The sequence below is a fragment of the Streptopelia decaocto genome (assembly GCF_964273445.1).
Source record: "Streptopelia decaocto genome assembly, chromosome: 12".
NCBI classification, from domain to species: Eukaryota; Metazoa; Chordata; class Aves; order Columbiformes; family Columbidae; genus Streptopelia; species Streptopelia decaocto.
Window position 1 is genome coordinate 16,584,469 of NC_138667.1, and position 27,131 is coordinate 16,611,599.

The 27,131-nt window shown below is 41.6% G+C and overlaps 1 protein-coding gene across 14 annotated transcripts in view; it reads right to left on the reverse strand.

Annotated features, from left to right (window-relative positions):
• The window catches only part of LOC309445339 (ankyrin repeat and KH domain-containing protein 1-like), a 115,185-nt gene that overhangs the window by 55,928 nt on the left and 32,126 nt on the right, over positions 1-27,131 (reverse strand). For 12 of the 14 annotated variants that reach the window (XM_082064004.1, XM_082064003.1, XM_082064008.1 and 9 more), the window contains 8 exons: positions 16,285-16,441; positions 13,548-13,695; positions 12,539-12,686; positions 11,300-11,533; positions 9,739-9,833; positions 6,691-6,928; positions 6,294-6,485; positions 4,749-4,858 (listed from right to left, as the gene is read on the reverse strand). In XM_082064004.1, coding sequence (XP_081920130.1) covers positions 4,749-4,858; positions 6,294-6,485; positions 6,691-6,928; positions 9,739-9,833; positions 11,300-11,533; positions 12,539-12,686; positions 13,548-13,695; positions 16,285-16,441 — 1,322 coding nt within the window. The remainder of the gene's footprint in view (positions 1-4,748; positions 4,859-6,293; positions 6,486-6,690; positions 6,929-9,738; positions 9,834-11,299; positions 11,534-12,538; positions 12,687-13,547; positions 13,696-16,284; positions 16,442-27,131) is intronic. The other 2 variants (XM_082064012.1, XM_082064009.1) reach the window with 1 other exon arrangement.

Consider the following 27,131-nt stretch of genomic DNA (forward strand, 5'->3'; position numbering starts at 1 on the left):
CCTTGGTCATGAAGACCTGGAACGTGAATTTAAATGGATCAGATCCACCAGGTGAAAATGTTTTGCTGCAATTAGGCAAGTACAAACGTACGATCAAGCAACGCAGCTCTTGCCAGTTAAAGACTTCTACCACAAGCCACTCAGATTGATGAAGATAGACCAAAGGCCATATGCAGCATCTTGTTAAATTCAAGATGACTTTTTGTTCACCACTGGCAAGAGAAGATTTAATTGTACTTTGCACCACACAGAGAGTGCAACATAACATCCAAAAGGTGTTAACTGCAAAAATCAGCTTTGTGTCTTCTGCAACATTTGGCTTTATTTGTAGAAGACAGAGGGCAAAGCCTAAAAAAAGATCTGAAATCCCTGACGGTTCAAGAAACACTATGGAAGAACATGACAGCTTTGCAGATCCTCATTGCAGTGACAACGTAGCAATCTCCAGCATGGCTCCACTCAAATCCATATCGGTTGCTTTTGTAGATGTTTAAATGCTGCCTTACACGCAACAGCATCAAACATGCAGTGTGTTATACACATAAAGGAAAGCGAGTTTCTTATTAAGGAGCCGTGTTAGTGTGAGGGACGTTAGCAGCTGAGGGCAAAGCAATGATCCCTGCAATGAAAAAACGTGTGTGTGTAAAATAGGTGGCCAGTTTGAGTTTTCAAGGAAATTCACGCGTGGAATTTTAACTAGTACAAAGAGCTTTGGGGAGAGCTTGACAGTGTAGAATGCAAGGATGAAGCTGCCCTCAGGGTCCTCTTCCATCTCTCCATTTCAGCATAAAAGCACTCGTATATCTTCTAGTAGAAAGGTGAACTCCAGCATGACATCAACTCCCCCGTGCAGCAGAGCCTCACATGCAGCTTCAAGGCAGCCCGGATCGAAAACCCCAATTTAAAAGGCTTTTCTGCACTTCCCAGCTGAGAAAAGCTGGGATCTTCTTGCTGTCCCAAAAGGAACAATCTCTTTTGTTTTCAGCTGCACTGAACCAAGCAAAGATGCAACCAGCTGGTCAAGAGCAGTCTTGCTTTCCCTGGAATCTCCAGTCAGCATTTCATCCAGGTCTGAGTCAACACCTAAGGGGAACAAGCACCCCAACAGGTGCTTTTAGTTCATAGAAAGGTATATAGCTTAAGAGCAGGATATTACCTCTCACTAAATACCACTGCTACTCTTCGCGAGCTTTACAGTCCTTAACCTAGGCCCTGTGGGAACATATGTACACCATGCATGTCTTACCTTAGAAAGGCTTGGAGATAGAGGTAATTGCTAGCAAAGACATGAAGAAGGAAAAAACAAAAAGAGAACTCTCATAGGAAGAACAAGTGCCTCCTCTCACCTTTGAGATTAGACAAACCTTTGCCGCACAGGTAAATAACTGTATTGCTGAAGTGCTGGTTATTTTCTCCTAACACCATTAAACCATACCAGCACTTAAGAAGAATGCTTTTATTAAATCATATTTCAGAGTTCTAATCTCCAAGATTTTGCTCCTATTAGTCACAAAATCTAAAGTAGGTGTCTTGTCCCCAGAAAGACAATCGTAAACAAGTAAAATTTCCATTGGGTCCAGTGGCAGGAGCTCAGACTGAGAGCTTGAAAGGCTCAACTCCTGCAGGGGATAACAGAACTAGAATGCAACTAAGGCACAGATGGGATCACAGGCTGAAGTCTTCAGATGTGCCTCCTATTAAGTCACTCATATACTTGGCAAAAGCGAGCCGATTTCAAAATGCATACATTAACAAGGAAAGGTACAGGCCTGCCAAGCTAGTTTTGCTACAGATTTTTACATGCCAGCTTTGTCCCTGAAAGGACATGGAAAAGCCAGATCCCTTAAAGAAGGGCATCAGAAAAGCATCAGAGTAATTGGTAAGAAGCCAGACTTCATAAACAATTACTCATAAGGAGATACGAATTCATCAAAATACCATACACGATTGTGCAGCTCTCCAGCAGACAGAAACGGATGAGCGTGTACTCTGACACTGCAGAGTTTTAAGGAAAAATTAACACAAGCCAAAGAAAGTTCAGCTCAGCCATCATTTTCTTTTAGTTCTCCTGCTTCTTATGAAGCCACGTTCCTTAATGAATCTAACAGAGATCTCAAGATCTTCACTCATTCTTGAACTGAATTATCTATGTTAGAAGATCAGTCCCTGAAAAGCAAGAGTTCCCATTATCTACTTGCAAAACCAGCAGCCTTTCTGTGCTGAGATGCGGTGGTAACAACCTCTCCTTGTTCAGACAAAACTCTACGAGGACTAGAATCACTCATCATGTTGATCATAGAACAGTCTGGGTTGGATGGGACCTTCACAGTTCATCTAGTTCCCCCTCTGGCCATGGGCAGGGCCATCGTCCACTAGATCAGCTCTGGCCAACCTGACCTGGAGCTTTTCCACGCATGGGGCATCCACAACCTCTCTGGGCAACTTGTTGCAGCGTCTCACCACCCCCATCGTAAAACATGCTCGTACTTTAGCTCAAAGTTCTATTTTGAGACTGAGAAAACCTCAACTGGACATGAGCAACAACACTCAGGAATCAGTTCAGTAGAGTGATTTGGGTTGCTGACGTTTCAGCAAAGTTGGAAGATTCCAGTTCTCAGTGAGCACAATACAGGGAACACCCTGACAGGAACATCTCTTGCCCTTTGCCAGTTTGGCTCCTCTTCACACCTGCAGTCTCAAAGTTTGCACCTCAAATCCCATTCAGTCCTGAACTCCTGACAACGGATAGAACCACAGAATCATTTCATTTGGAACAGACCCTCAGGATCATTGAGTCCAACCACAACCTCACTCTAGCACTAAACCATGTCCCTGAGAACCTCGTCTAAACGCCTTTTAAACCCCTCCAGGGATGGTGACTCTACCACCATCCTGGGCAGCCTGTTCTGGCTTCAGGAACATTCCTCTGAACAATTACAAAGATAACAAACCTATTCAAAACAGCTTACAACTTCTAATAAAGCGAAACAACACAGAGGTTTGAAAGGAAACTTCTCCAAACCCAAGGCAGCTGTTGTAAGCACCGCTGCACTTTTGAAGGCATTTCCCTATTTACTTACAATCAGAATTCAGAACTCGTAGATTTCTACGGCAGGTGTCCCTTTCATGTGCGATTTTCCTTTGCTTCCTTACTGTTTTTATTTTGGCAGCTCCCCATTTTGATTGGCAGTACAAGAAAATGAAGTAAAATAAAACTAAACTTTAGAAAGGCACGAGATTTTTCTCAACAATCTTGATTAGAACTAGATGCTAAAAGCCATGAGCACTGCTCACCTTAGTGATGAGGGAGAAAAAAAATCAAAATCGCCTAGCTCTAATAATTTGAAGGGCTATTTAAGCAGCAACCCTTGCATGTTTTTAAAAGGTTATGCATAATAATTTATATGGTTTTGTTTCAGGCTTTGCTCCTCACTGTGGGACGCTTCATGGCTTGTACTAACCAACTTGTATTAACCCAGGACTTAGATATTTTTTTTAAAACATCCAATAACACCCCAAAAACTTCTCCTGCCTCTACTAAAGTGGCCAATGCTTGGTACCGAACACCGAATTGAGCCAAGTGCAGCTGGTGTGCCAAAAACCCCATAAACGCGCACACCCCCCATTAACACGACCTTCCTCCCGCTAGAAACATATGAAGCAGAACTTCACTGCAGAAGCACGAATAAGGCCTGAAAATAAATATACTCACAAGAAGGGTGGAAGCAATATTAATTCACAATTATAACATGAATTTGTATCGGTAAATATAAACTTAAATAATAAAGTACTTCATTTAAAGCTGAAATTTAAGTTACTTCATAAGGATGTTTATTTATCAGGTTCAGGGATACAACCACCAAAAAGACTCAAAACCCAACCAAACCCACCACACAAGCAGAGAGTGCAAACAGAACAGAGAATTGTGGGAGAAATAAAAAGGGCAACCAAAATAAGAGTCTTTCCTGCTTTGCCCTTAAGGCTTTTAAAACTCCTTTAGAAGACTAACGTATCCACTGCTTTCTAATGCTTAAAATCCAAACAAACATGATATCCCTGTAGTAAATGAAGAGGCAGTTTTAGGTCTTTCACTGCATAATACGAAAAAAGTCAAAACAATTATGCAAACAACTTATGATTAAATGCATTTCAGAGAACAAACACTGTGAAAGCAACACGCCGATACCAAGAGTTATAAGAAAGAAAAGAGTTCTGGACCAAATAAAAGAGATTATCTTACACTGGTCATTTAAAATGCATTGCCTGGTTTGGGTTGTTTTGTGTTGTGTTTGTTTAGAAAGTTAAAAGACGCACAGTGGTGAAAAAGTAACGCATTAAAATAGAGAAGCAGAAGCTCCCAACACTAAAAGATTTTGAATTTCGAGCAGTGCAGCAGGTAAACTCTAATCCAAAAGAGTTCAGCAATAATAAAGAAGCTTAATGAAAAAAGGCGAGGCTGAAACACAGCCTGCCAATCAATTCACCTTATGGACTATATTGAAATGAAGATAAACAACTGTCACAAGTGTAAACTACAGCTAAAACTTTGCACTTAATGGAAGAAAGATTGCTCAATAAGATCTTTTATTATTCAGACCAAATGGAATACGCAGGCTTTCAAAAAAGTTTTTCCTGACTCTTTTCACACCCATATATGAACCTCAACTGCTTAAACCAGCTTCCCGCCCTGTAGGCACAAAAGCTTTGGCACAAAGCGCTTTCCCCACAAGCTGTAGCAGAAGCCTTACCAAATCAGCACCGGCTTGAAGCAACACATCTGCAACATCTGTATGGCCGTTTTCACAGGCGTACGTCAAAGCTGTGTCTCCTGTGGCTGTGGTGGCGTGAACGTTGGCTCCTAGAAACACAACATTTCATTTTTTTTCTTATTGGCTGTCTCGTTATCAAGTATTTCGTATCCGATAAACACAAAAATCAAGGCGCTTTCTCTGTGACAATATCTATATCCTACCGATGAACGGCTTCCACAGCCCGAGGGCATTGCTCTTGTGGTAAGAATTGCTCTCATAGTAGAAATGCTCTGAGGGGAGGGGATGAGCCAAGGCCTGGAAGAGGCATGACTGGCAACCTGAGCGCTTAAACCTATATACTCACTTATTCCTACACTCCCTCTACAGCAATGAAGATTTCAGTTGTTATAACAAATAAAAGTGAATCCAGACAGCTGTCTAGACTATCCATGTGACAAGGAGCTCCATGCCAAGGAAAACCAGACAAAATGCATGTTATTGAATTAATATTAATACTACAAGACCATACACTTCTACAAACTTCATTTCTTCTTTATAATAATTTGCTTTAAAACCACTTTGTTGAAATAATTTGCCTAGCTTCACATAAGCCACCCACATGAAAACTATGCATTACTCTTACTATATAATGCATTATTCTTAAAAAAAAAAAGGCCAACGTGATTAGCCATTTTCTTATTTGCAAAGTGTGAGATATATTTAGAGACTCCCTGATGCCAAAACCAGGTTTCTCAATTAACTTTCGACATGATGAGCAATGGAGGGCAAGCAGTATTCCAAGTGAGCCGGTGACGGGTGTCACATACTGGTATCACCGCACAAAGATTCACAGTTGTTACTGTCCCTTGATGAGCGGGGGTATTACCTTCTAGAACTACAAATCCAGGCAGTTTTATGCTTATTCTTAGAAAAGAGCATACAAATAAATCACCTCCCACACCAAAATGCAGCTCCTTTTATTTATTATTCTATTTATTATTTTGATCAGTATTACTACTCCTCAGCCTCTACCGCTGCAATTTGACAAGTGAACACTGAAGAATCATTTCCTCTCCAACTTCAGCAAAATCTAATTTTTATTACTATATAATGCACTAGTAAAACTCATTCACCGTGGAAATTCAGCACATTCCAGAATCTGTATTACACACTATTTCACAGGGCACAATTCCTAATGTGCTGGTTATTCGGGGAGACAGGCTGCACATTATCAGGCTCAGTCAAAGCAGGAGTAACAAATCAAACAAGTATGATCTGTATTAACATTTTGTCCTAAATGCAGTCAGCTGGAAACAATGTTCCCAATCAACCTTGATGTATTTTAGATATGCAACAGAACCCAGTGAGGCATTTTCTACTGTTAACAGTATCAAACAATATTAAGGTATAACATACGCTTTTTTCTTCTCACTAAGGTATCTGAGAATATAGTTTCTTCTTACAACACTGCCACCATCAAGCCTGCGTATCTTCTAAATCACATAGAACATCGAGTCTATAATACCTGTGGGCTGCACATACCTGCTGCCAGCAAGTATTTCACCAATTCCAGATGACCCTCTTGAGCAGCTTCCATCAAAGGCGTTGAGCAACCAAGCTCGATATCGGCTCCTGCCTTAATAAGGAAGTCGGCTACTTCAGAAAACCCTCCGCAACATGCCAAAGTAAGAGCCGTTTCCTGCGTTTCTTCTGTCTGCGCATTTATATTTGCCCCTGGGAAACAAAATAGCTGTTATTTTGACTGACCAGACACAGGGTCATCACCTCCACAGTTTGGGTGGTTCAGCGCTGCTCTGTAGTTACACCAACGAGCAGTGAAAACCACACACTACATCAGAGGAATTTGCACAGAATACCTCATCGCAAATGGTCAACGCTACGCTCTTCACAACAAACGCTCAAGAAACAGTGAGCTCACCTTGTGCCAGCAGCAAGGCGACCATCTCTTCATGGCCTTCCCGGGCAGCTTCCATCAGAGGAGTGTAACCTTCATCATTGACCTCCTCCAGGTTGGCTCCCCTCTCAATCAGAAGAGCTGCCAATTCCACGTGGCCACCGCAAGCAGCCAGAGTGAGCGGAGACTCAAATGAATCCGCAGGCATGTTCACTTGAGCACCGCTGTCTAAAAGCAAGCGCGCCACTTCCACGTGTCCGTCCTACAAAACAAAGGCGAACATGTGAATCAGAAACAGTCGAAGTCAATTGACGCTGTGGTTGCAACTACTATCATACTAGGTCTGAAAACGATCCTAAAAAGACACGGTCTTTTTCCTTATGATGGTTCAATTTATGACATAGTTACGGTTATACTTGGATTAAACTGCCATTTAGTTTTCCACCTACATCAAAGTTAGGTTTAAATGCATGAGGAAACATATGTTGGGGTTTTAATCTTCATCGGGGGAGCAGGGAAAGTGTTATGGGATAAGACTTTCTTAAATATCCAGCAAAACACCTGGGACACAAAAGTAATAGAGACAGCAAACAGGTACTATACGTAATAAACCACTCCCTGACTAAATGCCCAAAAAAGCATCAGAAAAGAAGATTTTATTTTTCTCTGTAGTTGATTCATGGCTAAAATAATCTTTGCCATAGAGGGAAGAGAATGAAGATTGCCCGAGCAGTCTGTCTGACCCCTTACCAAAGCCTATGAATGCAGCTGTCAGCTTCTCAAGAAACTATCACTAAACTCCACAATGTTACTTGACAGAGACCAAATACCAAAAAATCCATGTTTCACCCAAGGTTTGCAGAGCGCCACACGATACCTCTCAGAAAAAAATGTCAAGAAGTTTGGGCACCAGGAAACTCACATGCTTTCTCCCTCCCACATAAGTTAAGAAACTGGGACTCAAACTTGTGAAACAACTTGGAGAAGAGATTTTGGAAAACTGAAACAGGTTACAAACTGCATCTAATGAAGGAGGAAGGTTCGAGTCATGCGAAGGATGCTCACTGAGATATAGCGTGTTTGAGGGCGTTTCATACTGATCTTTCTTCGGCATACACAATTAATAGGATAACTTACGGATGGAAAGGGAACTCCAGCTTCAGTGGAAAGTATCAGATGTTTTTATGTTGTGGCCTTAGAAGGAAATCTAAATAAAGTTGGGCAACACTAAAGGGCAAAAAACAGACATTAGAAGATCCCTCTGCCCAAGGTTCAAACCAGAGCTGTCCAGGCTGGGGCACTAAATCACCTAAGGGTGATTTATAAAGTTATAAAGCTAAGAATTCCAGTAATTCCCAGAATTCAAGAACTTCTTATGTATTAAGAACAGCAACCTCAAGCAAACTACCAGTTCCCCATTCTGATGCCACTAGAATTGTCAGCCAGTGACTCCAACAGCTACCACAGAGCTATAGAAAAGGTGGTAAGAGGGATCTCAAACACGCAGCTCCTGTCAACACTTTCCTTAAGTTGACCATGAAGCAGGTAGTAAGTAACCTGAGACTGACGGCAATCGAATCTGTCAATTAAAGACAGGCCATCTGTTGTTCTCAGAGGAGCTGGCTAAAAGCCAACAGCAACCTCGTCTCACTCACAGCGTTATCCTAGGTGTGGCACTCCGTCTTGAACAAACATACTCAAACGCAGAGGCACTTACAAGATAAGTGATCAAAGACCAGACGTCTCAGCTTCCTGTATTTGTAGCACACATTAGCTGGAAAATGGTGAAGACTGAGAAAAGTCACAATAACTTGGTGGAATGGCTTCCTTCTGCAAAGGTGGAGTCAAAAATATAACAAGGAACGAACTCCATCATTCAGCTTGGAGTTGGGACCAGCTTATTCTCTGTTGCTTTTAAAGGTCACTACACATTCTGTAATACAAACTAGCCTGAAACATCCAAGAGCTGAAAACGTGCAGGTGACCACAAAACCTTATCTTCCGCAAGCGAGACGCTTCACAGCCTCCAAGTCAACCCAGGGCTTGGAGCGTATGACCATGAAAGAAAACAAAACCCTACTAAACCTGAACAGCGGGCTGATGATATCACTTAGTTTGCAGTCATGCTACAACCTCCTTTAGGTGACAGCCTAGCGCCAAGAAGGAATCCACATGGGAAAGATTATTCGAGGATACTATTACCACTTCACTATTGGAAGACTTCAACACAGCTTGAGACGTTACAATCTGACATTGGTCCTTTGCATCATCACCTCACAACTGCACTGAAAGAACACTTGATCCGCCAGCTCTCAGGAGACCGGAGGAACATTGCAGCCTGTCTTCTAAGGATTATAGGCTACTGGGAACAAATTAAGCTTTCCTCTGTTCGCTGGGCTTCCTATGAAAACAAGGTCCCTGTTCTTTCTTCAAAGAGGTTACCCAGCTTGAAGAATAAATAAAAGGTCACCCAGGGTTTGGACATCAATGGTTGCAGATATACTTTGACACAACAGCATACTATTTATCAAGATGAAGCTGTTCAAAAGGGAGGTTTCTCCTCGATGACTGCTTTGAAATGATATGAGTCGCTCAAGAACTTAGAATTAAACTACTTTTGACCTACTGTTTTATTTCCAAAAGAAAAACCTCACAGCACCATTTACAGAAACCAAGAAGAGATGCAAAACTCTTCCCATAGTGGTGAAAGGCCAAGATAATGCGCTAGTCAATCCAGCTGACTGCACTTCTGGAAGGCTCATATCATGATGATCTGAGAGGTCTTATTTATAAAGACAAAGGTGGAAAACTAACTCTTACACTGCAAAAGAAACAGAGAGCACTTGAAACAACACATCGCCCCCCCTAAATTAGAATAATTTTTCTCTATGACCAATTAGACTGATAACCTGGCCTCCTGTGGTACCTATAGTAAAGGATTTCTTATGATAAAAACACATGGTCACTGTAGACCCAAAGCAGCTTGTTAACAAAGGCTCGCTTTATTTTATCATCTCTTTTACTCATTCCTCTCTCGTTGAACAGGGAGCAGTAAAAAGAAAGGCTGTTTACCATGCAGGCCTCCATTAGCGCCGTGTGCATCTCATCTGTTTTGTGTTCTTGATCAGCTCCAGCTTCAAGCAAAAACCGAACCATATCTAAATGGCCTTCAAATGAAACAGATCAAGACAAATAAGAATTTAATGGCGTAAACTTTGAGTAGTAAGGACAATACACTTAATGAAATTTAGATTTTCATAGCTTGCTGTTAGAATTTTTACAAGTTACAATTCGCTAATCTGTTCTTTTTAAAGAGCAATGCAAAACGGAGAGCCAGATGAGATGGTCTTTCCCAAAGATGCTGCTCAACTGCTAGATGAAGACAGTCCTCTCTAATCCAAGTTTACTCAACAGGAACCTTTCCTTGAGACTTCAGCCTATAAAAGACTGTGCTTACTCTTTATTCAATTATAAAGTGACGTACCATTTAATCATTCCACGGCAGCATACATTTGGGGGGGAGTTATCTTTTAGAGATAGGTCCACATAGATCTGAACTTAACTTTAAGCTTTTTAATCATAGCACTCACAGACATTTCTGAGAACTAAGATACACACATTATGTCATATTATCTGACACTATCTTTAAAAGCTTCTACTGAACTTTACCAATACTTGTTTTTTAAGTCTGTTATGGCTCCTGTCATTTTAGAATTTGTCCCTTACAAGTTATTGATTTTATCCTTATAATGAGCATCTTCTTCCAAGACAAGACTTAGTTTTACATAAACTCATAGGAAAACAAGCTGTCTCAACCATCTTGCCAAAAATAATACAGGAAATCTCTAGTCCATAAAGATTTTACATTACATTGCTCTAAAGTTTTAGGCCACAAGAAACAAGAATGGCCCTCCAACATATCCAGGAGTATTATTACTGAAATTTCTCTATAAGAAACTACTATATGCTGCAGAAAATCCATGACAAATCCAGATGCAAGTTTTCGCATGGGTTATACATAGCATGGTTCCTCCAATTCTAACCACGCAGGCAAAACCTGACGTTACTATGACAATAATCCACATCCTTAAAACTTCTATTAGTAGAAAAACAATTGTTGGAAATTTTATGGAGGTTTTTGGAAGCAAAAAACAAACTTGGAAGCACATTGGATTACCATTGTACTAAGTTACTTTATATAGAAACTTTAAATAGCAAAAGAAATTAAGTCAGAAGTCCATAAAAGTTCATAACACATAACAATTCATAGACAACCTCAAATTATACCAAAGGAAAAGTATCCAGTAATAATACTAGCATTTTCACCCCACTGGGTATTCCAGGAACATTGGTTCTAACTTCACATTTTCCTAACAAGAGATAGGTGTGTTTTCAGATCTTGCAGATCATTGGTAAGCGGAATCTGAATGAAACAGACACTACAAAATTGGGGGAAGGGGATGGTGGTGTGTCAGAGCACAGGGTTGTATGCAGCCCGTCACAAGTTCTCCTCTGCAGCACGTCAAATCCATGTCTACCACATTTGGATGCAAGTAGACAGGCTTAATACCACTACAACATGGATGAGCACTTAAATTTAAACAAGAACACAAACCAAAGCAAGAAACAATACCTTTATAGCATGCAAGTGTAAGTGCACTTTCTTTGAACTCGTTGGAGTGAGTGTTGATTCCTGCACCATATTCCAGCAATACTCTTGCAACCTCGACATGACCTGCGCTGGCCGCTTCCATTAAGGGGGTATGGCCGTTCTCATTGTGGTCTTCTATATTAGCACCGGCTTTCAATAGCACCTTCACTATGTCAACAAAGCCCCCAGCACAAGCGTAAGTGAGAGCTGTGTTCCCTGCAGAGAAGAAGAATTTGACATGAAAGCCCTTTCCATCATCCTAACACAGGAAACAAAATGAGTTTGAGCAGCTCTGAACAAACCCAAGTACATCACGAGCTGGAGCCTTTTACCCCACAGTGATGTTACTCCAGCCAATCATTTCAGGCTGGGTATAAAATGCAACACAGCTATAACGAGAAGGAGTTTAGATGCTAATATTACAAATCAGCAATTATTTGATTACTATGTTTCCTACTCAGCACGCAAAGAGAGATCAAATACACAAAAAGATCAACAAATAATCTTCATGCTCATTGTAGAGCTGGGCAGAGGGGCGATGGGGAGGTTGGGTTTCTTTTGCCTCAAACTGCATCCTGTCATCCCTTGAAAAACTTCTACTGGCTGGAGGAAAATCAATTTATAATGTAAAACTCTGGTACTGTAAGTGACTGACAATCACATATGGCTCATGCTTTAAATGTTACAGTCAATTTTAAGTTGAGTTCTGCTTAACATGGCTAAACATCAAGATAAAAAGAACATTTCATAGTTCAGACTTTCAAAACATTTGAACCAATTTTAAATTCTATCTTAATATTAGCAGAATGTAACTGCAGATTAATACTCTCAGTTAAGCTGTGGTCAAGCATCAGCAATGTAGACAACACTGAATGCTCAAAGAATTGTAGCTCCTCTTCAGTAAAAAGCAATAGACCAAAAGAACTGGTCTTGGCCAGATGTATCCCACGGTTGTCTCACTGCGTAACTTTGGATTATACAGATGAGAAAAACTAAATTTAGTGTATTTTTCTGGTCAACTAACACCACAGTGTTTTTCACAGGAACAGTGTTAGAGCTTCTGTTGAAAACAATCTTTAATATCGGCCAGGTAAGACTCTGAACACATCTACCATGTATCTGGCCGACTCTTAATAGCTTCTGTCATGTTTTCTTGTGAATGAAACCCAGATGTTCAGAACAGCTGCATGTCTCATGTGCTAATCTTCACATTCCAGTTACCTGTTGAAGACTGTGCGTTGACATCTGCACAGTGAACAATGAGAAGTTTAACAATATCTACATAGCCTCCACTGGCGGCTGCCATTAAGGGAGTTATGTCTCCTTTATTCCCTCGATCTTCAACGTTGGCGTGCATCGCTAGTAGCACCTAGAGAAATAAATTAACTTTAATGAGTAATTTGGAACACCAATATTTTGCTTTCAGTTCAGCGGGGCCAGCCATGCTACACCCTTGCAGTAATTCCCCCAGTGGGGAAGCATTGGGGACCATTGAGAATTACTGCCCGCACCGTGCCCCGCTTCAGGAAATCTTTTTTTTTTAACATTTGTTCATATCTACTAAAAAACAACATTAAGTTCCAGTGCAACACTGACATTTCCAGAAGTCACAGGGCAATTCACGAACCAGAATGACAGCAGATAAACTATAAACTTGCATTAATGACCACAGCACACATTGGGTCAAGCTTCCAGTTTTCCCCCTGTACTCTTGCCCTGCACCAAAACTCCAAGCTGGCCAGTTTGAGAATTATCACCTTAACATCTTCCATGAAGCACAAATTCCGCCTTTTGATATGCAAGTATAAAAGCCAAAAATTAACAAAATTAATGCATTGTTGATACAGATATGATTATGTGACTGAGATGTGAGTTTTTAGAAGGTAACCACTTGTAATGTTTGATTTTGCTGCTATTTGAGATCCTTTTGCAATGTCTGCTTGGCAGAATGGCTTGACTGCATCTAGAACAATGCCAGAAAAGTACATACATCATAAAACATAAGATACGTTTCCTCAGATAAGCCCATTAAACCTAAAGGCATATATGACAGCATTTTCCATTAAAAATACAAACAACAACTGGAAGCCCTCAATAGGAAATATTAACTGATACACTGGTTAGATTATAAAATATTATTATAATCAGAATAGCTAAAATGTTTGCCTATGAAAGAAGCCCCTTAGACAATGCTTCACAAACATTTAGTTGGGATTATTTTGTTACTTACTTGCGCCAATTCATAATATCCTGCTGAACAGGCCAAGCAAAGGAGACTCTCCCCTTCTTCAGTATGTTCATTTACGCTTCTTCCTTCATCCAGCAGCTTCCGGACAGCATTTACATCCCCATCTGAGCATGCTTCTGCCAAACTGCGACTGCAAAAGTCAGTTACCACACAATAAGCGCAAAAGAAACCTGCAATAGATGGGTAGCTTTCCTATGCAACAAAGAAGTCTTTAAGACTCATGACAATAGTACTAAGCCTGACTAGAAAAGACACCTTACAGATTTTAAAGTATTTATACATATATATATATATATACACACACACACACATTATTTCCATAGGTGGAATGGAGACAAAGACCTTGCTTATGTCTAAATTACTACTGACTACCAAGGCAAATTTCTAGTAGAGATCTGGAACATCACTAACTCATCCTTAAGCAAAAAAAGTCAACCCAGGCACCTCAAGACGTCTCCCAGTTTGCTCCCTGCCCAGGTTCCCTTTGAGATATTCCCAAGACGTTTTGTAAAAGTGACATGAGTGACATTGGGATGCTCTTCTCAATGAAGCACAGGATGCTGTTGACCTTTGCTCCAAGGGTGCATTGCTGGCTCATGTTCCACTCCTTGTCCACCATGAAACTCAGGTCTCTTTCTCCAATGTTGATTTCCAACCATTCAGCACCTCCCATCTGTTCCAATGCACAGATATTCCTCCGCAGGTGCAAGACTCTGCATTTCCCTTTGCTGTATTTCATGAGGTTCCTGCTGGCCCCTTTCTCCAGCTTGTCAAGGTCCCTCTGAATGGCAGCACCTGGTCCATCAACCACTCCTTTCAGTTTTGTATCATCTGCAAACTTGCTGAGGATGCACTCTGTACCATCCCATGGGCCACTGATGGAGACAGTAATCAGTACTAGTCCCAGGACCATCCCCTGGAGTACAGCACTAGCAACCTGCCTTTGCATGGACTTTGTGCTACTAACAACTCTGAGCCTAGCAGCTCAGACAGGTGTCAATCCACATCACTCTCCACCTACCTGGTCTGTACTTCATCAGTCCCACTGATGCTGTGGGGTACGGTGTGAAAAGACTTGCTCGAGTTCAAAGTAAACAGCATCCACTGCTCTCCTCTGCTGTACCAACACAGCTATCTCATTGTGGAAGGCTCTCGGGCCAGGCTCAATCTCCCCTCTGTAAAAACATGCTGACTACCTCCCATCATGATTTTGTACTGACTATGTTAGGAAATGGCTTCTAGGAGGATTTGCTCCATCATCTTTTCAGAGACCAAGTGCCTTGGATTCTCTTTCTTGCCCTTCTTGAGAACAGGGGTGACATTTGCTTTCTTCCAGTCTTCAGGAACCTCCCTCACTGCGCATAACTTTCCAAATAAATAGACACTGGCCTCACAGTGACATCGGCCAGCTCCTGCAGTACTCATAGGTATGTCCTATAAGGTACCATGAACTTGTTCACTGGACTGTTTACAACCTGTTTAAATGTCCCTTGACCTGACGCCAACCAACGACAAGCCCTCCTTGCTCCAGACCTTCCCGCCCCTCTCAGGGTTTGGGATTCCTAACAGCAAATCTCACCAATGAAGTCAAGGCGAAGGCAGCATTCACTACCTCCCCCTTTTCTGTGTCCCCATCACCAGGTCTGCTGCCATATATTGAGGCAGACCCACATCTTCCCACATCTTCCTTTTGCAGCTGATACACTCCTTTATCTTGCTGCATTTCATGCCATCTGACATTCAACTCCAGGTGGGCTTTGGCTTTCCACGTCACATCCCTATATGCTTGCATATTGTCTCTATATTCACCATGGGCCACCTGGTTCGTTTCCACCCCTTGTAAGCTCCCTTTTTACATTCAAGCACGCTTCCCCAGCAGATTTTCATATGTTTTGAACCCCAAGTAATTTCTCTGCCTTCACTTAGGAAATAAAACTCTATTTGTCCTATATTTGTATTCACATTTTAAACAATGACTCAAGATTACTGCCTTTACCGTGAGCATTTTGTTTTGCAAATCCTAAGTCTGAATTTCAAGAGGTTATCCATATGAAAGGAAATTTAAAGACTTAACGTTTTTGATCCTAGATCTGAAGTTCAACAGTTTATGTAGTGACACTATCCCAACATTTTAGGAACTATTTGCATCACTTGTTTCAGGACCTCTAAAGATGCTTTGAAGTTAGTGACATGGCAGAAAGCTTTTGACGATGTAGGATAAACTCTCAGTTCTGTCATGACGGACGTTAACTGTCTTCCTCATTAATTATCAGTTACAAAAAGTTACCTGATAATATAGTTTTGTTCTACCCCACATTCCTGAGCAAGATCCTGGGGAAAATTGCTGCCTTCTAAGTATTAGTATTCTCTTCTGACTTTTAATATCATGAACTAGATTCCTTAGTTTCCAAAGGATGCAGAGGCATATCTCCAACTCCTCTACAGATAAGAATTCAGCCCATTTTTTAAAAAGAAATCAACTGTCTAGTACATAAAAAGAGCAGCAGGTTAGAAAGTAACTTTTTTATATACTCTTCTCGTACACTTGGAAGCCAATAACCCTATGGGACAGTAGTCACACCTTCAGATTCAATAACTTCGCTTCTACTAGAAGTAGAGCAGATACATTACTGAGTACTAACTACAAAACGAAATTCAAAATACAAACTCGCATCCTCTAGTTGGGAAAATGGGGGGGCGGGGAGCAACCAATACATACTTGTCCACTTGTCCTGCGTTGTGATTGTTCTCTGCTCTCATCCGCGTCAAAGCGGCCGCAGCTTCATCCAGCGCGCAGCTGACAGAGGACGTCAGTCTCCGGAGAACCTCGGGATCTGCGAAGGCTTTACCATCGGCAGTGGACAATTTACCAATTCCTTCAGTGCACGTTCGTTCAGTCGGGTTAGTACGAAAGTCACACAAAAGAAATGCAAAGACACTATTTTAGATTTCAGCCACATGCACTATTAGTTAAAAATAATTTGCAAACATGCCAGAAAATTAGCTACTCAAAAGTAACTGTTAACATTTGCCTAAGACATGAACATTTAATTAACTACACTATGGCAGTAAGAAAACTATTTTTCAACTGGCAGCTTCATCATGTCCCAAATTCCCAACTCACACTTTCAAAGACTTAAAAATAAAAGTGTCTGTGGAATAAGAAAAAGTCCAGAGGTCAAGCCCCAAAAACAGAAGGTGGGGACACAGATATTATTCCAGTCTTGGTTTCATATTTTCTGAAGGTGAAGAATTTTTCAATTTAAATTGTATACATTTAAAATGTATAGTTATTACCTTTTTCCCACCCAGGTCCAATCAAAACGAAGTTGACTAATCTCTAATATACCTTTTCTAAGAGTTTGAATAAAAATTAAAAAGCTATGAGCTTCAATTCTCAATAATTTAACATTCTAAACTGCACAGCTCTAGCTACAAACATTATGAAACAAAATTTCAACTATTTTAAGTATACTTATAACCAATGCCTCCTCTACACTAACATTGCACAGTAGAAATACTTATCCAAAGAACTTTTCTAACAGCTTCTTTTTTTAAAAAACAGGTTTTTTGCTGCAAGACTAAAGCTGAAGGCCAATACAGAACAGCACCAGAAGCAGATACCTATCCCACTCATTTATATGGTTGATACAAAGTTATGGTACAGCTGTTTTACTCCACATGGGTTTTACCCTATATAGTTCATCACAAACTTGAGAACAACCTATTTTACATATGCAAACAGCACTGCACAGCTGGCTCTGCAGTGTAGGCAGGGCTTATATTTGCATATGCAAATGTGCAAATAGTCTAAAGAAATGCACTGATGAACAGTATCCCCCCGTCTCCACCCCCCAAATCACACGCTCCAAAAAGTAAAGGGTTACTGGTTTATAGACTAGCTACCTTCACCAGTGATGAATCAGTCACTTTTCAATTCCTTAGCTGTTAAACAGGGTCAAATTAGACATAAATCTTACACCTCAGATTTGCTATTTGGCATGCACATATCTCTCCGAGTTTGATTTACACCATCTCTCCCACAACCCAGCTTGTAGGTACTACAGAATACTGAAATCATACTTTGAAATTTTCCAACACTGTCCTCAGATAATTTATTTCCCCAGTTTGAGAGCACCTAGTTTGTTTGTTGTTAATGTAAGAATCAATACATACCATATTTCTCCATCCTGAAAACAATTTAGGCCAGCATACGCCAGGCATGCTCTGTTACATTATCCTACAAGCACTGTTGGTAAGTGTTGGCTTATAGTATTCAAACTCAGTGTTGCTGGAAATGATGCAGAGCCCCTATCCTGTCACCAAGGCAGACACCTCGATGGGCTGCAGGAGGTTACTTGGCCACTTGAAACCAAGCGTGGACTCTGACGGTTGAGCTGAGCTGCCCAACACACTTGGTCAGCTCCAAGGGCACCACCGACCTGGCTCCAGCATCCTCCTCTGGCTGAATTCAGAACTGTCAGCAGGTTATGAAAAGCAGTTTATAATAAATTACCCACTCGATGATAAAATGAGAAATTACAACTAGATGTGTCCACACCACACCCATCTGGTTTTTGAGATTGTTTAGTGCACTGCAGAGCAATTAGGACAGAGAAATGTCAGGTCACAGGCTCTTGACTCCATATACTACCATCCACATGCCCCCTTCCACCTCCAAGCTGTTGAGGCCATAACCTTTGTAGCCACTGCTGTTAAATATAGTGAGGCTATAAATAACAAGCCTCAAACACCACAGCTTACACCTCACATATCAACATCAACTGAATTTGTTGTTGGTTTAAAAGGGGATGTCAGCTCCGCAGTTGCGGCAGGTGGGACAGCAGAGGATAGTCACTGTGAAACTGAACTGCGGCATCAATTTAGTACCTAACGCACAGCGAAAGTGATAGTTTTTACACAGATCTGCTTCCCCGGGACTGCTCATGGAGCAGCTACACTAATGTTTACACTAGCTATTTCTGGTGGCAGTGCTGGCTTACACTAGCTTGCAGTGTACATAAAAGTACTGCCTCAGGAAAGAAGGGGAATTAAGTCTTCACAAGTCAGCAGTGAGGCTTCAGCTAAGCCCACTGCAACCAAAGCTGAACACTGCAGTAAGCAAGGTGGAAAAGTACCCAAGAGAAAGCCACAGGATTTAGAAAAACGACTCCTGAGCAAAGGCTGAAAGAAGTAGCAGATTTAGCTAACAAGGAGCAGCACAACGGCAATTACCCTCCACTTAGAAGCGTCTCATGAAGGAGCTGGTAAACAGTTTTACTGCTGGTAAAAGAATTGGGACATAGAGTCCCATCAAAACAAAACAAACACCTGCAGGGCACAGGGAGCTGGACACACCTTTGGTTTGTCTTTGTGGAGCAGTTCTTTAGCCCAGCACCTTCTCCTGAAGCCACGTGCCAGTGTGCTCGCAGAGCCTGGGGGGCCCACGGCTGGCAGTGCTCAAGGTCAGGCTGGACGGGCCCCGAGCAACCTGATCTAGTGGAAGATATCCCTGCTGTTCTACTGGATGGTTTGTGAAGGTTCCTTCCAACCCAAAACCATTCGATGATACTATAGTCTTCCCTGACTGGAAACAGATGACCCAGCTCCTCCCCACCCAACACAGTAACACACAGTAACATCTCTAAATCAGAGAGAAAAGTACACCAAGAAAACAGTTCTGATTTCCCGGATCTGCAAGCAGATCAGTCCTTCTGCTGGCCCACGAACCACCAGTTCTATGGTCCACAGATTGGGGCTTGCATCTGAAAAGCGTATTTCCATGAATTTACACAAGTCAACAATTCACCAGTTTAAGAGAGATGAAATGTCCAGTACAACTGCCTACTATGTGACTAGGTTTAGTGTGCAGCACACAGCACGACTGAACTCAGTGGCAGATAATGCCAGATGTTCCACAAGTTAGTGCCGTACTACTGAACCACTGAACTATTTTAATTAGCCTGAAGTTGATTAGAGAGGTATGTTAGAACAAGAAGCTCACCTTTCAAGGGAAAAGCTTGCTCATCAGACACTACACACCTATAATCAACGCTCCAATTTGAAGCATGGGCTTCCTTGTTGACTTATATTCCTACCACGTTAACTACAAAGGTTAGAGTTTTAAGGTAAACTGAAATGAGCTGATAACCTCTCAGTGTGATCTGCCTCAGTTTAACCAGTCATAGATACCTGTACCAGCTCAGAAAAACTGGAACGCAACCGGGTTTGTGTCTCTGGAAAACCCCAAAGGGCAGAACTTTACACCACTGGTGGGATTTTGCCATGAGGAATTAGAACCTACATTCTCTGAAAACTGTCTGTATATTTTCACAGTCTGAGCACAGAAGTTGAAAGCCATGAATAAATCTTAAAGAAGCAACACAAATAACCAAGGCCAAAGTTGTTTCAAGTTCACCGCAGTAAAGGAAAAGGTCAGACATCCACACTAGAGCAACCACTACCTTCCCTTCCATTTCAAGAAAAGGAACATTCTCACAGAAGTATCAGTTGCTCTGCCTTCCCTAACCAGAAAAAAATAATGTCAAGGATAAAGAAAATACTTAAATGTAGTTTCTAGCTAGTAGCTCATAATTATCACAATTTAAAATAATTTAAAAGGAAATTATTCTGGTATGGAACCCACAGTTAAGTTCCTCATACCATACACTAGCGTCAACATATATATGTTTTGAACATCAAAGGAGATTGTTCCAAAGGGATCAACACATCTAAGCGTAAGACGTAACATCCAATAATCCTCACAAAAACTGCAGATTTGGTGGCGATTATGTTCCTTCACGGTCAGTTCCACCACACCATATGTTCTAACACACACTTGAGGCCATTCACCTGCTAGCATGTCCAATTTATGGCCTCACGTTCATGACAAAGTCCATCTCAACTTCAGCTCACATGGAATCATCTGCTGGTCCCAGAAGCTTAGAGGGATCCTCCTTAAGGTCTTACATCCCTTTTCCCCAAAAAGGCAGGTTTTGATAGGAATGTGGACAGCTTTAAAAGCCCAAAAGAAGAATGACATTAGAATTGTGGCCCAGAAATATGTCTGTCTCCAATCATATGTCAAGAACCTGCTTTAATCAGCATGGTGTACAAGTGGCGCCTCAAACAAGGTGAAGAGGGTTCAGGAAAGGTGAGAGGAGACTTTGTTTTAGCTTCTTTATTAGAATCCCCATTCAGAGAACTGAGACGTTCTAGACTGTCAAAAGCAACTGCTAACAGCCTTGTTGCAACAAGCAGTAACTCTACTAGAAAAGTATTAGCTCTGGCACATCATGGGTGCTACCACAAGGCAAAAAGACAGCAAGCAGGACTGAGCACACCCTGTTCTGTAAAGTCTCAGGTGGCTTAACTCAAATTCTCAACACAGGTATGGCTCCCTGAACAGCACATCACAGGAATCCAGTTCAGACATGTTAAGAGTAGAACCTAAGGGAAGTTTTCCTAAAGAAAAGAGATTTCTCAGGACCTTTTGATCCGCACGTTATGAGTTTATTTCTGGTAATGCTTAGGAGCAGCGCAGCATCTGCATAAAATTACCACGTACTATTTTCTGTAAATTCCAGCAATGGCAAAAGCAATCACAGATGGTATCCGTCACCTACTGAACGGCAGGCTGCTCAGCTCTGCCACCATGGACCCTCCTGCTTTGGGGATGTTCACATAAAATGATTTCTAATTTCCCATATAACTAACAAAAAAAGTGTGCACTTTGCTCCCCTCCCATGACATCCAAATATTTTCCCAAACATTAGATTCATACTATATCATTTTGAGAGCCAGTACACCCAATTATAGTGCTGTCAGCACACTCACCAAGATCCACACTGATCGTCCAGCAAACCCAGGAAAACACCATGTCAGCTCCAACCTGCTGCCCATGTTTAATGCCTAAGCAAGGCTTGCAAAATTTGAGTTGCCCTGAACAAGTAGCTTAAATTAGGAGCCAGGCTGGGAAGCAACTGGGATTGGCAATGATAGAAGGTGCCAAGAGCACCCTCACTGCCAGTTTTGTCTCCCCAGTTTTCTAGTACAGCCCAGCTACAAAGAAAAACAAAACCAAAACCACCCTCCCACACCACAAAACAAACCTGGGTCCTGCTGATTATGTGATCGCGCAGCAACAGAAAGACAGACAGATTTGAGTCTTGCAAAAGAGATTTCAGCAAGGATGCGACAAATTATTTCAGCCCATCTAAAGTGAGAATGAGTCGTGCTGGCTCTATGTTTTCTTGTAAAAAAGAAGCCCAAAGCCAAACAAATTAAAAGGAATAACCATTTTCAAGTTTCACTGTTTCTGCATCAAGACATCTAATTTCCAACATCAGAATGAGGGACATAATACATTTACAATTTTTTAAATATATCTTAAATATTAAAAGGTGTTTTATTGTATGCTGATCACTCAGACTAAAGTCCTCAAGGAAGAAAACACACGTTGAGTAGTGCTCTTTGTATATAGTCATTAGGGAAAATACTAATACCTCATTCAGTGTAGTAATCTTGCCAAAATTCATATGCTTTTGAAAAGTTTAAGACAATGTGTTGCTAAAAAAAAAGGTAATTCACACTAAGCTAAAGAATATTAGTTACAAGGAAGGTTTACTTGCTGTGTAAGGAAAACTGTTTTACGTCAAGAGTACAGATGGAGCTATGCCATTGGCATTTGGGGTAAAACATTTGGCTTTAAAAACAAATTTCTTCATTAAAGCAGTTAAAGGTTCAAGTTCTCTTTATTAAGCATGCCATACTTAAATTTCCTTATGATTCTGGTAAGGCTGAAGAATTCACACAATATTTACAGACCCTAATCACATCTAATGCAGCACCAAGGACCACGTGTGAAGGGAAACCTTCGGGAGTTAAATCTGAGGATGCACAAAGAAGAGTTGCACTGAAATCTGTTAAGATTTTGCATCTGGACTACCCACATCTTTAAAAAACACAAACAAAAAACCTAAAGCATGACACAACACAACAAACACCCACCACACCCCCAACTAATTACTTCAGACACTGTATTTTGCCTTAACTGCCTACATTTCATTGCTACCATTATTTGTATAATGACATAAACCAGATTCAGGAATAGCTGGTTCTTCTTTGCCTTTAAAAACCTCATATTTTGACACCAATTTCATACCACACCAGCGTCCTCCTGACATACCTGCCCTTAATAAATACACTGGTAGCAAATACCCTCTTACCATAATTCTTTTTACCTCATCTTTCACTTTATTCAGAATAAAAATGAACTTTGAAAGGAAACACTTTCAAAGTTCTTGAATTCTCACACATTTAAAATGCCACATACTTCTGTGTTGCAACAAATTTGCTTATCATCTTACCCTGTCATCCCAGTCCAAGAACACTTCCATTATCGCCTGGCACATCCTCGAAAAGATACCTAAACCACTTGGCAACACCCTTTCTGATCACTCCGTAACAGATTATCACACACTCCAGTGCCTTTATGTACGAGATTACCCATTAATGCTTAAATCAGCATGCAGCTTCATAGATAATAAGAATCTCTTTAAACACCAATAATTATTTTGAAGAAGAAAATATCATGAACTAAATTGCTTAGGTCCCACCCTCCTGATCCCGATTCTTCCCAAATCTTTCTGAACTGTGTAATACTCCAAGAGAGGAAACCTTCATCGCAATTCAGCAGAAAGGGCTCTTCCCAAAAGACAGAAGTGAATGCAAATCAAAGTTGCGGTGACACATATTGATCATGTTTTCAAAGGCCTGCTCAGTCCTCATTCAGACTAAAGTAGTTCCCCAGCCCATCTTCGTCAGGCAGCAGCAGGAAAGAAGTACAATTATATACGTGCTCTCTGTGATTGAGTCTATATATTGTCTATATGCTTAAACTGTGACTCAGCTGACCATAACTAAACTTCTTGTTGGAATTCACAACACTCTCTCAAATAAGGCAGGGCTGGATTATTCAAGTAAATTAAATGGCACATAGGCTTTACAGATCTAATTTTTGTGCTCCTATAGCCTCGTCTTTACTAGGGCAAAGTACAGTGCCTGATTGATTTGTCTTACAATGAGCCATAACATAACCAAAAGATTTCTCCTTTCCAACAAATACAGAGGGTTCTACAAAAGCACCTTCCAAAGTTTTTGAACCTCAACTAGTATCACCTGGTAATACTTCTGGAAAGCTAGTCTCATTCTTTATTACCACACTGATTACAAATCAAGCTGTGTCAAGGCAGTGCCGTTCTCCGGGGAGCAGGACCCGAGATCTCCGCAGTCCCACACCTGCTGCCCTGGCTCGCTCCTCCATTTTCACAAAGCAAGGAACTCCTCTTGCACAGCGAGCTCAGCAGATGATTTATCGCCTTATAAAACCAAATGGAAAGCCCAGAATAGGAGAACGTCCCTTTTAATTGTATTCTGTGTTTACCAGATTTCAACACAGTGATATTCCCAGATCAAAATGGGAAGCCCGAAGTTTACACGTTGCCAAAGAGATTCAGCTCCTTGGCTGTTTTCCGTTGGTTTTAGTAGTAAACCTATCAGCCTGTGAAAGTTGAGGGTATTACAAAGCCAATGTAATATATCAAAAATACTGGTTGTCTTCTGCCCCAAAAGCACTAAGATAAACCCCAATGAATATTTAAACACAAACACACCCCTACCCCAAAGCCAAAATAGTTCAAAATCATGCCTCAGTAAGATGCCAGCTTCTAGTTAAAATATAAAAATCTTCAGACCGGCACCGAGTTTTCTGTTGGCTACTCCCCACCTGCAAGTGCCAGATTTTGAGGGGAACTCAAAACTCTAAGTCTTCAGCAAAATGTCATGTTTGTTTCCTCACTACAAAATGTATCACCTAGACAGGATTCTTTCATACAGAACTAGATTTGAAGTTTGAAGTTTTCCCACCACCTTCTTCAGATTAAAAAAAAGTTCAGCACTTTCGCTGGAAACAAATGATGCAATAAGGTAAATGAAGCATCTTTGTGACATGATTGGTGAGCAGATCACCACTGTTAGGCTCAAACAAAATCTCACTCTAGAAACCTTTAGAACAGACTCAGTTGTTGCTGTCTCATGGGATTCCTCCAAACAAACATATGGGCAAAAAATCCTGCAGACGTCCGACCTGATCACCTCATGTGCAGCCAACACAAGCCATAAACCTTCACAGAATCACAGCATCACAGAATGTCAGGGGTTGGAAGGGACCTGGAAAGCTCACCCAGTGCAATCCCCCCATGGAGCAGGAACACCCAGATGAGGTTACACAGGAAGGTGTCCAGGCGGGTTGGAATGTCTGCACAGAAGGAGACTCCACAACCTCCCTGGGCAGCCTGGGCCAGGCTCTGCCACCCTCACCAGGAAGAAGTTTCTTCTCATCTTCAAATGGAACCTCCTGTGTTCCAGTTTGCACCCATTGCCCCTTGTCCTATCATTGGTTGTCACCGAGAAGAGCCTGGCTTCATCCTCCTGACACTCACCCTTTAGATATCTGTAAACATTAATGAGGTCACCCCTCAGTCTCCTCTTGTCCAGCTCCAGAGCCCCAGCTCCCTCAGCCTTTCCTCACACGGGAGATGCTCCACTCCCTTCAGCATCTTGGTGGCTGCGCTGGACTCTCTCCAGCAGTTCCCTGTCCTGCTGGAACTGAGGGGCCACAACTGGACACAATATTCCAGGTGTGGTCTCCCCAGGGCAGAGCAGAGGGGCAGGAGAACCTCTCTGACCTTCTGACCACCCCCTTCTAACCCACCCCAGGTCCCATTGGCTTCCTGGCCACAAGGGCCCAGTGCTGGCTCATGGTCACCCTGCTGTCCCCAGGACCCCCAGGTCCCTTTCCCCTACACTGCTCTCTAATGGGTCATTCCCCAGCTTCCTAATGCTGCCATCCTTTACCCCAATATATCCACAGAGGAGCAGCAGCATTTCTTAGTAAATACTACAAATGGAATTCACTGGCTGCAATTTTTATCTTTATTCTTCTCAACTGATTTTTGGGCATGCTAAATAAGACTCATCTAGCATGAAATTAAGAGCTACAGCTTGGGTGTTTGGTGGGTTTTCTGAGTAATTAGCATTTTACAATACTTCATATGTCACCATCACAGTTCCTCACATATTTCCAGAGCAGCCGAGTTTTCAGTTTCTACAAATCAGATTTGTGACAGCAAACTATCACACTCCAAAATGACATTTTCAGTGTTATCTGAAAAACAATGTTCAATGTTCATCTGCTAAGCATTTTCTGGACAAGGAAGAAATATGATTTTTTTTTTTTTTTCCTGGGATGTATTTAATGGTCTTAACCTTAAAATATCCCTTCTTTCACAAATCCCCACTCCTGCAAATAATAGGAACTCACCTACTTGAGCAAGAACCCCAAGTGAAAGGGGATGTCTGAAAAAACCTAAAAGGTCATTGTAACATACACATGCCTTTGGAGAAAACTGCTGCTAAACCCAGCTTCTGATTTTGACACTGCAAACTCTTAGTATTACATTCACATTTACATATACTGCAATGTAGTTACTAGATGAAAAGCCAGAAATCTCAATGAAATTTCTCTCTGCTTTCCAGTATGGCAAAAGTAGCAGTGAGATTTTTTTCAGAATCAATAGCTAGGAAGTACTTCTCCGGCTACAATTAGTTCTTATTGTTATTTTGGTAACATTCTGATGACAAGGGTTCCTTTTTGGGATCATGTGCTTTTATATCAGTGTGCTCAGATATTTCAAAATCATAGAATCATAGAAACATTTTGGTTGGAAGAGACCCTCAAGATCATTGAGTCCAATTGTTAACCCAACATTGCCAAGTTCAACTCTAAACCATGTCCCTGAGAACCTCATATACGCATCTTTTAAACCCCTCCAGGGATGGTGACTCCAGCACTGCCCTGGGCAGCCTGTTCCAATGCCCCACAGCCCTTTGGGGAAGAAATTGTTCCCCACATCCAACCTCAGCCTCCCCTGGCACAACTTGAGGCCATTTCCTCTGCTCCTGGTGCTTGTTCCTGGGGAGCAGAGCCCGACCCCCCTGGCTCCAAGCTCCTTTCAGGCAGTTCAGAGATCAGAAGGTCTCCCCTCAGCTCCTGTTCTCCAGCTGAACCCCCCAGGTCCCTCAGCCGCTCCCATCACACTTGTGCTCCAGCTCCTCGCCAGCTCCGTTCCCTTCTCTCAACTCGTTCCAGCACCTCAAGGCCTTTCTTGTATAATCACAGAATCATAGAATGTCCCGAGCTGGAAGGGACCAGGAAAGTTATCTATAACTATCCCCTCATACTTTACACCTTATTTAAATTCCTGACCATGACAGACTTTGCTACAGCATAACTCTATTTTTTGGAAAAAAAAAAAAACAACAAAAAAAAACAGTTCGATTTTTTCAAGCTTTCACTAGGCATTGCTTTTCTCCCATTGTATGAAAACTGAGTTACCTTTTCTAAAGCTGAAATAACATGAGTTCTTGTGTGCTGATCTAATATTTGGCCACTTCGCGGGTTTCCCCAGGTGCTCCAAGCAACCCCATCCACTCACAGGTGAAGAA